At 46.5% G+C, this 12,007-nt stretch overlaps 1 protein-coding gene across 1 annotated transcript; it reads right to left on the reverse strand.

The window, feature by feature from the left end:
• Nucleotides 1-11,617: 11,617 nt before the first annotated feature.
• LOC136454638 (uncharacterized) lies at nt 11,618-12,007 on the reverse strand. The gene has a single exon (XM_066454998.1). It carries the CDS (start codon nt 12,005-12,007, stop codon nt 11,618-11,620), a length of 390 nt encoding a protein of 129 aa, XP_066311095.1.

The following is a 12,007-nucleotide window of genomic DNA, read 5'->3' on the forward strand; positions in this document are numbered from 1 at the left end:
CTAGTATGCAAAAGCACAGAGCCTAAACTCACTAGCAATGCTTAATACAAGGCTACTCAAACCAAATTAGAGAGTTTAAATTACTTAGCTACACAAACTAAGCAATGTGACTAATAAGGCTACTCAAACCAATTAGTCACGTAAGAGAGCTACTTCTATGCTACACAAGCAAGAAGGTAACTAGCAAGCTACACAAGCTAACTAATTACAAGAGCAACCACACAAGCACAATATATATATATATATATATATATATATATATATATATATATATATATATATATATATATATACACACACACACACACACACACACACACACACACAATCTTGTGTTGGGGAATTACAAACCAACAGGGTGAACAAGGTTAACACGATGATTTTTATTCCGAGGTTTACTTGGTTGCCACCAAGCTAGTCCCCGTTGAGACAAGCTCCAAGATTGTCGTCGGTCATCTAGCTAGTGGTGACCCGTAAGTCACACTCTCCCACATGAAGTGCTTATCACAAGCTCTAGCACTTGACCTAGACGTACCACTTGTCGTCCTTCACGTCTCGCTCTACTAGAGTTGTTCTTCGTGGCTCCCACGGGGCAAGCACAACACCCCTCACAATCTTCTCCGGAGCACCGCAGAAGCTTCCTTGCGTGCTTCGACAGAGATCATACCACTAAGCCGTATAGGAGGTGGTAACCTCCAAGAGTAACAAGCACCACTGACTTGCTACTCGAACACCTAGTGTCACTCGATACAATCTCATAATGCAATCGCACTAGAATCACTCACCTGTAATCGATTCGCACTCTTGCAAGCACAAGTGAATTAGAGGGCTCTCAAACCAAGCACACACAAGGGAAACACATCCCCAAGGTGCTCAACCTCTCAAATGGCCGGCCACCATCTCCTTTTATAGCCCCAAGGGCTAAAATAGCCGTTACCCCCTTCATCCTGATTTCTATGCACTGACTGGACTTGTTGCTGTAGTGACCGGACGTGTCTGGTCCAGAGTCCGGTCATGCTACGCACGCTACGTGTACTAGCCGTTTGAATGTTACCGTTGGGCGCCAAAGGCTCCCAACGTGCGCAAACAAAATCCATGTCCGGTCGATCAACCGGACTCGCCATCACCCAGCGTCCGGTCGTGAACAGAGAGGTACCAGAGAGGTTTTTCATCGACCGGGCACGTTCGGTCAACACTGAACGGACTCGCCACAGTGTCCGGTTGCTTTGCCTTTTGCATTTTTAGGCTCAAAACTATGGCACAAGCGTGTCCGGTTGCGCCCTAGAGCCAGCGTCCAGTCACAGCCACTAATCAACCCTCACAGGAATACTCACCAGACTCTGTGACCGGACTCGCAGGTACTGATCGGACTCGTGTGTGGTCGCAGCGTCCTGTCACTGAGGTTCATCGCTAGAACGACTATAACTCTTAACTCCAAAGTCCAATTTCGATGATCATGGATATTTTGCAAAGCTTATGCAGAGGGCTACACATCCCACATGCATATCTGATCCAAAGCACAATGGATAAACACATAATTCCAATTTAAGAACCATCGTTTCTCTTTTTTAACTCAAGTTTCTCCAAAACTTCTCCAACTTCTTCTCCTTTGCAAATGTGCTAACACCACCAAGTGTACACCACTATGTGCAAGTGTGTTAGCATTTCACAAATATTTTTCAAAGGATTAGTCGCTCAAATCACCACGCCATTTGATCCTAGTAACGATGCAAAGTTAGAGCACTCGAGTGGCACTAGATGACTGATATGCAAACAAGTTTGCCCCCCTGATAGTACGGCCATCTATCCTAAACCTGGTCATAAACTTCTCTAGACACCTATGACCAGTGAAATAAAATACCCTATAAGTTGTTGGGAAAATGGTTCCCAACAAAGTGTAGCGATAGGAGTCTTTGCCTGGACGGAGGCCCCGGGCGAAGGTTAGAGAGAAAGTGGACCTAGACTCAATTAGGGTTTCATAAATGTATTCACCTACCTCTCCCACATAGGATCTGGCTCCCCTTTTTATAAGGCACTGTTTGCTACCATCCTATTATACATCTTTGCCCTATGATAGCTAAGGTACATTCCTGGAATATCCCTAACCTAGTATTAGTCTCTAAGGGCATTTCAGGTCTTTTCCTCTAGCACCATCTTTGCTTCTTGGGCCTTAGCCGCATGCCCATGGGAGGCCCATCTCTAGCTCTAGGTTGTGGCTCTACGATAGTTCTCTTGTCTATGGTTGGGATCGCATGGCCTTCGCCCGAGTCACCTGAGCCTCTGCCTTCGCCCTGTGGCCTTCACCTTGAATCTCCTCCAGATATCTTCACAGCTGTGCTTGGGCCTTCGCTTTGCCATTGATCAGAGGCGAAGGCTCCTCTTGGTACCCCTATGCTTGGGCCTTCGCCTTGGCGTCGACCGAAGGTGAAGGCTCCGCTTGGCAGCCCTGCATGTCATCACACATGTGAATAACTAACGTTAATTTGTATAGGCCTCCGCTACTCTTGTGTCCATGCCCCAACAGTTCCCCCCTTGAGGGCGTGATTCGATGCGAGTGGGCCATGAACTTCAAAATTTTTGCTTAATGATGAGTTGCAGAGGCTTCCTCCCTTTCCCCCTGGGTCGCTCCTATTGGACCGTTGTGGGTGTGACATGTCAGTCTTTTATTCATTGCAGTGGCTCTGGAACCGATGTGTCCATGAACAATCATGACCTTTGGTGTTTGGAAGCTGAGACGTCCGCTCACGGCCTATATAAAAGGGGTTGGTGGAAGGATCGTCCCCTCCCCTCATAACCAGCTATTGCTTTCCTCTCTTTCCTGCTCTTCCTCACCGCATTGCTCTCTTACTTTGCAGTCCTGCCCTATGTTGTCCTTCGCCACTGTTGCTTCTTTGCTTTTCTCTAGCCTTCAGAGGTGGCTTTGCCTTCTAGTTCAGACCTCCACTAGCCTTTTTTAGCGGTCCTTATTCCTGCTTAGTTGGTGTGAGGGCCACCGGCTGGTCGAAGAGGTTTGAGGAGTGCATGTTTGCGTCTACAGAGGCTCAAGAAGATCTTGAGAATATTGAAGCTTCTATTGGGGATCTAGTTCCTATTTCTCAAAAGAAGAAGAAGATTTTTATGGCAAAGTCATGGGATTTTGGACCTTCGCTTATGATGGAGGGCGCTGTCGCGGGGTCAAAACCACGACAATCATGTTGTTCGAGTCGGTGTTAGAGTATGGGGTCTCTGGTGGCTCGGGTGGACTCAGGAATACAAGAATCATACAGAGAAGACACAACAGTTATCTTGGTTTGGACCAATTCGGTCCCTACGTCTAGCAGCTGATGATCCTTATACTCAAGAGCACCCAAAATCTGGGGGGTTACAACAGAGTGTAAAGGAAGAAGATTTGGTAGGGGAGTTAGCTCGGTGCTAATCCTAAGAATGCCTCACCACTGGTGGAGTCTCCCCCTTGTCGGAGAGGAAGAAGATGATGGGATGCGGTGGAGGAGGGGCTCTTGGTGCCCCTCTCTAGGTTACCTTGCTCTCAGAGCAGAGTAGAGGCAGATGGAATGGAATGGAGCATCTAGTGATCGAATAGGGATCCTCCCAACTCTAGGTCTGACCTTATCCCTTATATAATGTGATAGGTCAGGTACAAGGTGGTTTAGGGGTTCTAGTCTATGGTCTATGTGTGTTAGAGTCTAGGAGGGGCTTGCAGCGGTGCACCATGGACCACCGAGGTTTCTTGGAGCTGAAGAAGCTTAGGCGTCGCCTGGCTGCTCTGTTCTAACACTCTATGTGTCAGATGATGTCGGCTTGGACCAGCCTCCCTATGTGAAACCTTCTAGAGTCTTCTTGATGGTGAAAGAGGTCGGCTCTAGGGGCTGACGCGTGGGCCTAGAAGCCCTTGAGCCCCTGAAGGCCATGGGAAGCTTTGTCTTCTTGTGTCACACCCTGAACATGACCCTGTCAGAGGAGCTATTGGCAGGGGCAAGCCTAGGGAGCGATGCTAGGGAGTCCCCGAGCATTGGTAGTCTAGGGCTTGTCTTCTTGTGCTCGGGCCTTGGCTGGCATCGTTAGTCGGGCAGGAGCCATGGATCGAGCTCGACCGTGCCGTAGGTCAGGAGCCCCCAAGCCCTTTGTGGCCTCACCTAGTGTGATGGCGATGGAGGGCTAAATTCGATCTTCTAGTGACCAAACCCTCCTTGGCGGGGATGGCTTCCACTAGCGAGAGTGTTGTGCCCTACTTGGGGCCTTCTTCTACAGTGTGATGGATGGTGCTCAGTTGTTGAGGCTGATCGAAGATGATGCTGATCCCTTCATGAGTCCATGTTGCTTGGGTCTTTGACTTGAGTGAGAGCTTGGTGGACTCATCTAGGAGTCACCAACTATAGGCCTAGGGCGCCCTCCTTTCTGACTATAGCCTACTATGGGCCGAGTGATCAAGAGCGCTAGGCTCTGGCTTAAAGCCATCTGATCATCCAGAGCTCCACTCCCTTCTGAGGGCTATAATAATAGGTCCTGATCCTCTCAAGTTGGTCTTCTGGGGCCGACCCTCTACAGCCATAGATTGGGGTAGTCGGAGCGTGCTGAGGCTCGAACGAAGGCCCTCATTGGGCTCACTACTCAGCGGCTCCTGACCCAACTCCTAGGAGTTGGTTTTTGGGGGATGCGTCACCTGAGTGCCCATTGATCGAGGGGTCGGGCTGCTCCATCTGTGGAGCTGGTGTAGCCCCCGAGGCCATTATGGAGCCTTCTTACCAGCGAACAGGGCGGCTTCTAGCGCATCCCGTTTGCTGATGCCTTGTGTAGACATTTGATGGCGTCTGGACCGTCATGCCTAGTGGAGGAGTTATGATGTGAGCCTGCCCCTGCGCCATCCTGTCTCATCTAGGAGATGGGTCGTCGGGGCCATGTGGAGCAGATCTGGTGGAGGAGGAGGAGCCACGGCACTTGGTGCCTGTGGATCTGAGTCATCGATGATAGACGGTGGGCCTAGGGGGAGGTGGATCCCCCTAAGACCCATGAGGAGGCATGTGCGGAGTGGGCAACACACATGGGGAAAGTGGAGCGGGGACTTGACTCATTGCTAGTGGTTCCCTGACTCTACCTTTACAGCATGGCTATCATCATGTAACCGCCTGGAGGCATGCTGCAAGGATTAAAGGGATGCCTAGCCATTCCTTTGGGTCCTTTGTAGCCACTGATGGTTGATCGGAGGGCCCGAAGTCGCTCACAGTGCACCACCTTTGGCTATAAAGGGAGGCCCCCTAGGGACGCGGCATCTTCAATCCTTTCCTCTAGCCCCCTCTCTTTTTCTTCCTTAGATCCATCTTCTTCGATGGTGATGGTGGCGGTGATGAAGTGTGATGCTTCCTTCCGAGTGAGCTTGGTGTTGTCCATCGGGCAACTGCTTCTTCGAGGGTGGAAGGACTCTAGCGAACAATGGGGCACAGGCCAAGGTGGCCAGGCCCATGATTTGGTGGCTCACTGTTGGTGCAACGTTGAACCCATGTCAATGCGGGGTAGCAGGTTGCTAGGCCCATGGTCATACATCGCCTCCGTAGCTTTGTCACCAGAGCCGGTGTCATCGAGGGTGAGGTGGCGCCGCGCGGACACTTGTAGGTCCCTAGCCACCTATAGGGCTTGGGAATGCCTAGGCTTCTTGCTTTGGCGTTCTGGTCCTATGGTCAGGCCGGGCATGGTGCTCTCCAGAAGGCTTGGGCTACTGTGGATGGTGCCAATCTCCAAGCAATGGCTCAGAGATCTCTGTCTCTTCTCAGTGCACTCTACCCCTCTCACGAGCAACCAGCTGAGCTTCTAGGCTTAGGGCCCTGACCATCCCCTTTAGTCTCAATGAAGACCAACCTTTAGGGGAGGTAGGGTCACTTGCATGGCCAGTCACCGGTGGGCTTTCCCTGGTGCCCAGCCACGGCACTGGTACTCTACATCCTGTTGAGGTTTTTGCCGCCGTATATTATAATTGGGTCGTTCCCAATGAATGAAATGAAATTACTTTCATGTGTAATCCCATTTTGCTCTTGAGTCATGCTTAGAGACTTGATCCCTTGTTGGGCTGGGCTGTTACGACAATGGCCTCGTTGGCCAACATTGCCATGCCCATGCTACTTGTGGGTAAGTCCATGAGAACCCTGGGTTTACGGTCGTTCCATGCCCTGGTCTTGTCCTAGAGAGGAGATCCTTGGCTTTTGGACCGAGCCACTTGTATAGTTCCTGAGCCCGTTTGTTGGTACTCTGGGGCCCGCTACCTCTCTCGTTGGGTCACCATGAGCGGCTCAAGTCAGTACTCGGACATCATTTGTCAAAACGGGCGACCTTGAAGCCCAATGGGCTGGCCCTAAACCCTCGGCGATGCCCCTTCTGAGAGACCTATAACAATCTAGGTGTTAGTCATGAGTTAAACAGTGAATTTGGACTTAAGTAGGTTATGTCAAGAAGCAATCATGATCTCTAGTTCATAATCTTGAAAGTGGTGATGGAAGTGCTAAGGTCAAATATATGAAATTGAGTCCCAACTTAAACTTGGACAACACACCTTTGCTTACATGTGGACCCTTGTTAAGATTATGCATGAGTAATGTTAAACATGCTTATTTCTTGTACATTACATCAACATGCATCCATTGTGAACTTGGAAAAGTTTCATGAAGTTTGGAAGCAAGAAGTCACATAGAATGATGAATTATATCCTTGCTTGAATCATTTTGTTAAGTGAACGATAATATGTGAGGTCAACCAAACCTTGCAACCTTGCTCAAACAACTCCAAATTGGTTCTACAACAAAAGTCATGAAGGATTCATGTTGATCAAGTGCCAAGAAAATACCTCAATTGGTCTAAAACAATAATTTAGGATTTATCGTGATACTGCTTTGACCAAGGTAAAATAATAGTTTTTGTACCCGTGGTAAAGTTTGACCTTTAACAAAAGTTGAAGTTTAAGTTATGCGTAGCAAACTTTGTTTTTGGACCCAGACCTAAATCAACATGGAAGTAGGTAAAATAGAGGCTCCAATTTTGAATCTGCTGTTGTTTTGTCAGCCCAAAATATTTCTAAGTCCTCAATTGACAGTAGGATTGTGCCAAGTTTGCGACATTTTATCTTCCAAATTCATATGGCAGCTCAATTGGATTCCTTAATATGAGTTGAAGTACTATCTATGGAGATGACAACAAAATAAGTTTCATCAAGTTTGGACCTTCAGAATTAGCTCCCAAAATAGCTAGATGCACTAAACTTCCTTGTCGATACCGGAATGTTCTGTCTGGGATTCAGTTTCATGTACCCCTCTTTGGAGCGCTGGTTCTCTCAAACAAATCCGAGTTAGACCAAACTCTTTTAAGCAAACTTGTAGTAGTCATGTAGCCCTACAAAGTTTATCACATTGCCTTAAGCTAAGACTCCATGGTTTAGGAGTTAGAAGGGGAAGGAGAACGCATTTTCAGTCGGCTTGAAACTGGGACTCAGGATGCAGTTTTGGGTACCCTCCTTTGGAGCTCCATATCTTCCAATCTAGGCCGAGTTAGCTCAGGATCCTTAAAGAAATCTTGTTCACCTTGTGAAGATCTACATTTTTGTCTCTTGAGCCAAAATCAATGGAGAACCAGATAGGGAGATAGAGGATGGGAAAGTTGGTAGTTTCAGTCATTCACTTGGCTTTCTGGATCAGCAGGGAGCCGGTCATGGCCGACAGTGCATAGTTGCTGGATGTTGCGTGCCTCGCGTGCTCTCCTACATGCTTGCCACCTCACCAACGCTCGCGCCGCATGGAGATGGGAAAAACCCGAGCTCTCGCCTCCCTGCTCTCCATTCTGTTGTCCCTTCCTCCCTCTCGCTCTCTCTATTCGCCATGCCCGAGGAGTGGAGCACCATGGCCACCGACCTTGCTCATCCTCCGAGCGTCCTCCATCCCAGCCAGCCTCATCCTCAACCTCCCCGCTCCACGCTGCCTCCCCTACGTCGCCTTCTCGGTCGTGCAGCCGCCTACAACTTGGGATGTCGAAGCCGCTACCGCTACGGGCCATCTGCCTCCGTGGCCGACAACCTACAGACCACTGCTGGCCGGGCTGTGCCCCTTGGCAAGTGCGCCTAGTCATAGGGAAGCTACGCTGCCACTTACCCTCTACTGTCAGTGGTCACCTCGCCAGATTTAGGCCTCCCCGACCGGCTCTGCTCTGCTTTGTGTCGAGAGAAAGAAGAAGGGTGAAAATGGAAATAGAAACTCTTCTCTCCTCCTGATGACAAATGCCTAGAGACAAAGGGTTTACATTTGTGGGCTTAGATGATTTGTGAGATCTACAGGGTTCCTGATGCAAATGTGTTTTTCTTTTTCTCTTTTCCTTTATTGCATTTAATCGGCTAAAACTCTAGAAAATTATAGTAAATCAAAGAAAAATCATAAAATAGCAAATGAAGATGTTTTGGAATCCTTGTGAATAGATCTATGCAGCAGAGTCAAAATATGATATGCTTTAGTAGAAAGTTTTTGCTATAAGATTTCATCTATGTTAATTAGGGTTTTCTATGTCTAAATTGATATCTATAGTTGTGGTGCTCTAAATGATGTGAATTTTTTATGGTTGGTTAACTTGTGCTATGGTAAAAATTTTATGCTCATTGGATGCAATATGGTTGATGAGTGGAGGAGAAGTATATTGGTACCGATCTACAAGAATAAAGGGGATATTCAAAGTTGTACTAATTACCGGGGAATTAAGTTGATGAGTCATACTATGAAGCTATGGGAGAGAGTTATCGAGCATCGCTTGAGAGCAATAACGTGGGTCTCTATGAACCAATTTGGTTTCATGCCCGGAAGGTCAACCATGGAAGCCATTTTCTTAATAAGACAAGTTATGGAGCGGTATAGGGAGAAGAAGGACATACACATGGTTTTTATTGACTTGGAGAAGGCTTATGATAAAATACCAAGGAATGTTATGTGGTGGGCTTTGGACAAACATAAAGTCCCAACGAAGTATGTTGGGCTCATTAAGGACATGTACAACAATGTTGTGACTAGAGTTCAAACAAGTGATGGAGACACGGATGACTTCCCGATTAGGATAGGACTACATCAAGGGTCAGCTTTGAGCCCTTATTTGTTTGCCTTAGTAATGGATGAGGTCACAAGGGACATACAAGGGGACATCCCTTAGTGTATGCTTTTCGTGGATGATGTAGTGCTAGTTGATGAAAGTCGAACAGGAGTGAATCAGAAACTAGAGTTATGGTGGGAGACTTTGGAGTCCAAAGGTTTTAGACTCAGTAGAACTAAAACTGAGTATATGAGATGTGACTTTGGCACTACTATTCGGGAGGAGGAAGATATTAGTTTGGAAGGTCAAGTAGTGCCTAGGAAGGATACCTTTCAATATTTAGGATCAATGCTACAAGAGACGGGGATATTGATGAAGATGTTAGCCATATAATCAAAGCAGGATGGATGAAGTGGCGACATGCATCTGGTGTCCTATGTGACAAAAGGGTACCACAGAAGCTAAAAGGCAAGTTTTATAGGATGGCGATTAGACCTGCTATGTTGTATGGTGCAGAATGTTGGCCTACCAAAAGACGACATGTTCAACAGATAAGTGTCGCGGAAATGCGTATGTTGCGTTGGATTTGCGGTCATACGAGAAGGGATCGAGTTCGGAACGATGATATACGTGATAGATTAGGGGTAGCACCAATTGAAGAGAAGCTTGTCCAACACCGGTTGAGATGGTTTGGATATGTCCAACGGAGGCCTCCAGAGGCACCGGTGCATAGTGGAATCCTAGGCCAGGATAGTAACATGAAGAGAGGCAGAGGAAGACCGAAGTTGACTTGGGTAGAGGCAATAAAAGGAGACTTGAAAGGATGGAATATACCCAAAGACTTAGCCTTAGATAGGAGTGCTTAGAAGACAGCTATTCACGTGCCTAAACCTTGATTGCTTCTGCTGGGTTTCAACTCTAGCCTACCCCAACTTGATTAAGACTTAAAGGCTTTGTTGTTGTTGTTGTTGTGGATGCAGTATGGTTGAGTTATTGATTTAACTTGCTTAGTGCTTGATAAATGATTTTAAATGATCTATAATTATTATGAAGGTGTAAAAATGGAAAATATGGTACCACTAGCTTTTGTATGATGTTGTGCTACCATAATAACATATAATATGGCCATGCGTTTGCAGAAAATATTGAGTTTCATATTTATCTTGTTCTTACATGTCCATTGATAATTAAGATTAGTCTTTTTTAGAGTAATTAAATTATAAAACCTGAGCATATGAAATTTGTGTAGTAGCCATGTTTGGATAACATCTATCACTCATAAAAGTCTCAGCCCCAAACTAGTTGTTCTTGTATAGCACTAAAAATAATATATATGTTGCATTATATAAGTAGAGGATGAAAGTTTGTTAATAGATGCATGTGTTTATGCCACATAATACTTTTAATAATTGGTTCTAAGTAATGTGATTGCTTGGTTATGATTAGGTGCTGCATATATAGCAACAAAATATTAGTTGTTAACAACATAAATGATAAATGCATATAGTTGTATCTCTGTTGTTGTGGCTGCTAGAGTAGTTAGCAGTGTGGTGATGATTTCATGACCGAAATGATGTTTTATGTAGATATGTTGAATACCAAAGTTGTAGATAATGTCCTTATCTTTCTTGTCCTAAAAGTTTATGATTTGAGGCCTGATGGTTTAGGAGTTATAGATTTGAGAAGTTTGCTGTTAGGTTTTGTATGTCCTCTAAACAGATCTGAATGATTATGTTGTTTGGCTTATTTAAACATGGAATATTGTATTGGTGATAATAGAAGAGTTGTAGTTATTTTGTTAATATTTCCAAAATGTCTAAGAGAACCACTTTTGCTGGCCTAGAACTCTGGTTATAGCTGTTCAAAGTGGAATGGTAGGTTCTGTCCAAATCTGGAGAGAGATGTCTTCATTGGGTTGTTTAACCTTGTTAGCTATAGAATCATCTTAAAATGATAATAAGAAAGTTATAGATAACTTAATAATATTTCCATAAAGTTAAGAATGTTGTTTGCTGAATGTCTAGAACTACAGATATACATTTTTGAAGTTCATGTTAGTTTTCTATCCTAGTTTGTGTAGATCTACTTGTTAGTGTTTTTGAACCTTGTTAATCTTTGAATCTGCTCTAGGTGTAAATAACAAAGTTGTAGACAATTTCCTAAGATTTCTAGAAAGTCTAGGATCACCTTTGTTTGATGCCTATAACTCAAGTTATGGTTGAAACAATTGCCTTCTGTGTTGCTATCTAGGTCGGCGAGGGAGGTTGGCAGGCGGGCCTTGGCTTGGGAGGCGTTACTTCTGGGCGGATGGCTCGGTGATGGCCTTCCCTCATGGTGAAAGGTCAAAACTCACCTCGATCATGTCAGCCCCTTCTAGGGAGCCGAGCGCCTGGATGGAGGGGCCAATCTAGCCACCGCTGCCGCCAGAGGTCTTGACCGCCTTGCCGATGCTCGGTTGATCGAGCACCACCGCCATCTTGGTCGCTTCCTCCACCAGCGCCCTTCCTGTGTTGTGGCCAGGGCCATCGGGAGCACGGGGGGCAATGAGCGAGGTTGCTTGGACAACACAGTCTTGCTAGCAACAGTAGGCTTGCTCAAAGCTGCCCTCAACGGTGATGACCCCCTTCGGGCCAGGCATCTTGAGCTTGAGGTAGGTGTAATTGGGGACGATCATAAACTTGGTGAAGCATGGTTGATTGAGGAGGGCATGGTAGAAATCGGGGAAGTCAATGACCTTGAAGGTGAGTGGCTCCTCGAGGAAGTTGTTTGGCTGGCCAAAGGTGTCGTTGAGCCAGATGTGCCCAAGGGGCATGGCTTCCTTCCCCAGTACAATCCCATAGAATGGCACCTTGCTAGGGCACAGGCTGCTTTGAGGGATGCTCATCTTGTCGAGGGTGCTGGCGTAGAGTATGTTGAGGCCACTACCCCTATCCATTAGCACCTTGGTGAGGCATGTGGTGCCCAT

Source organism: Miscanthus floridulus, chromosome 5, assembly GCF_019320115.1.
Source record: "Miscanthus floridulus cultivar M001 chromosome 5, ASM1932011v1, whole genome shotgun sequence".
Lineage (NCBI taxonomy): Eukaryota > Viridiplantae > Streptophyta > Magnoliopsida > Poales > Poaceae > Miscanthus > Miscanthus floridulus.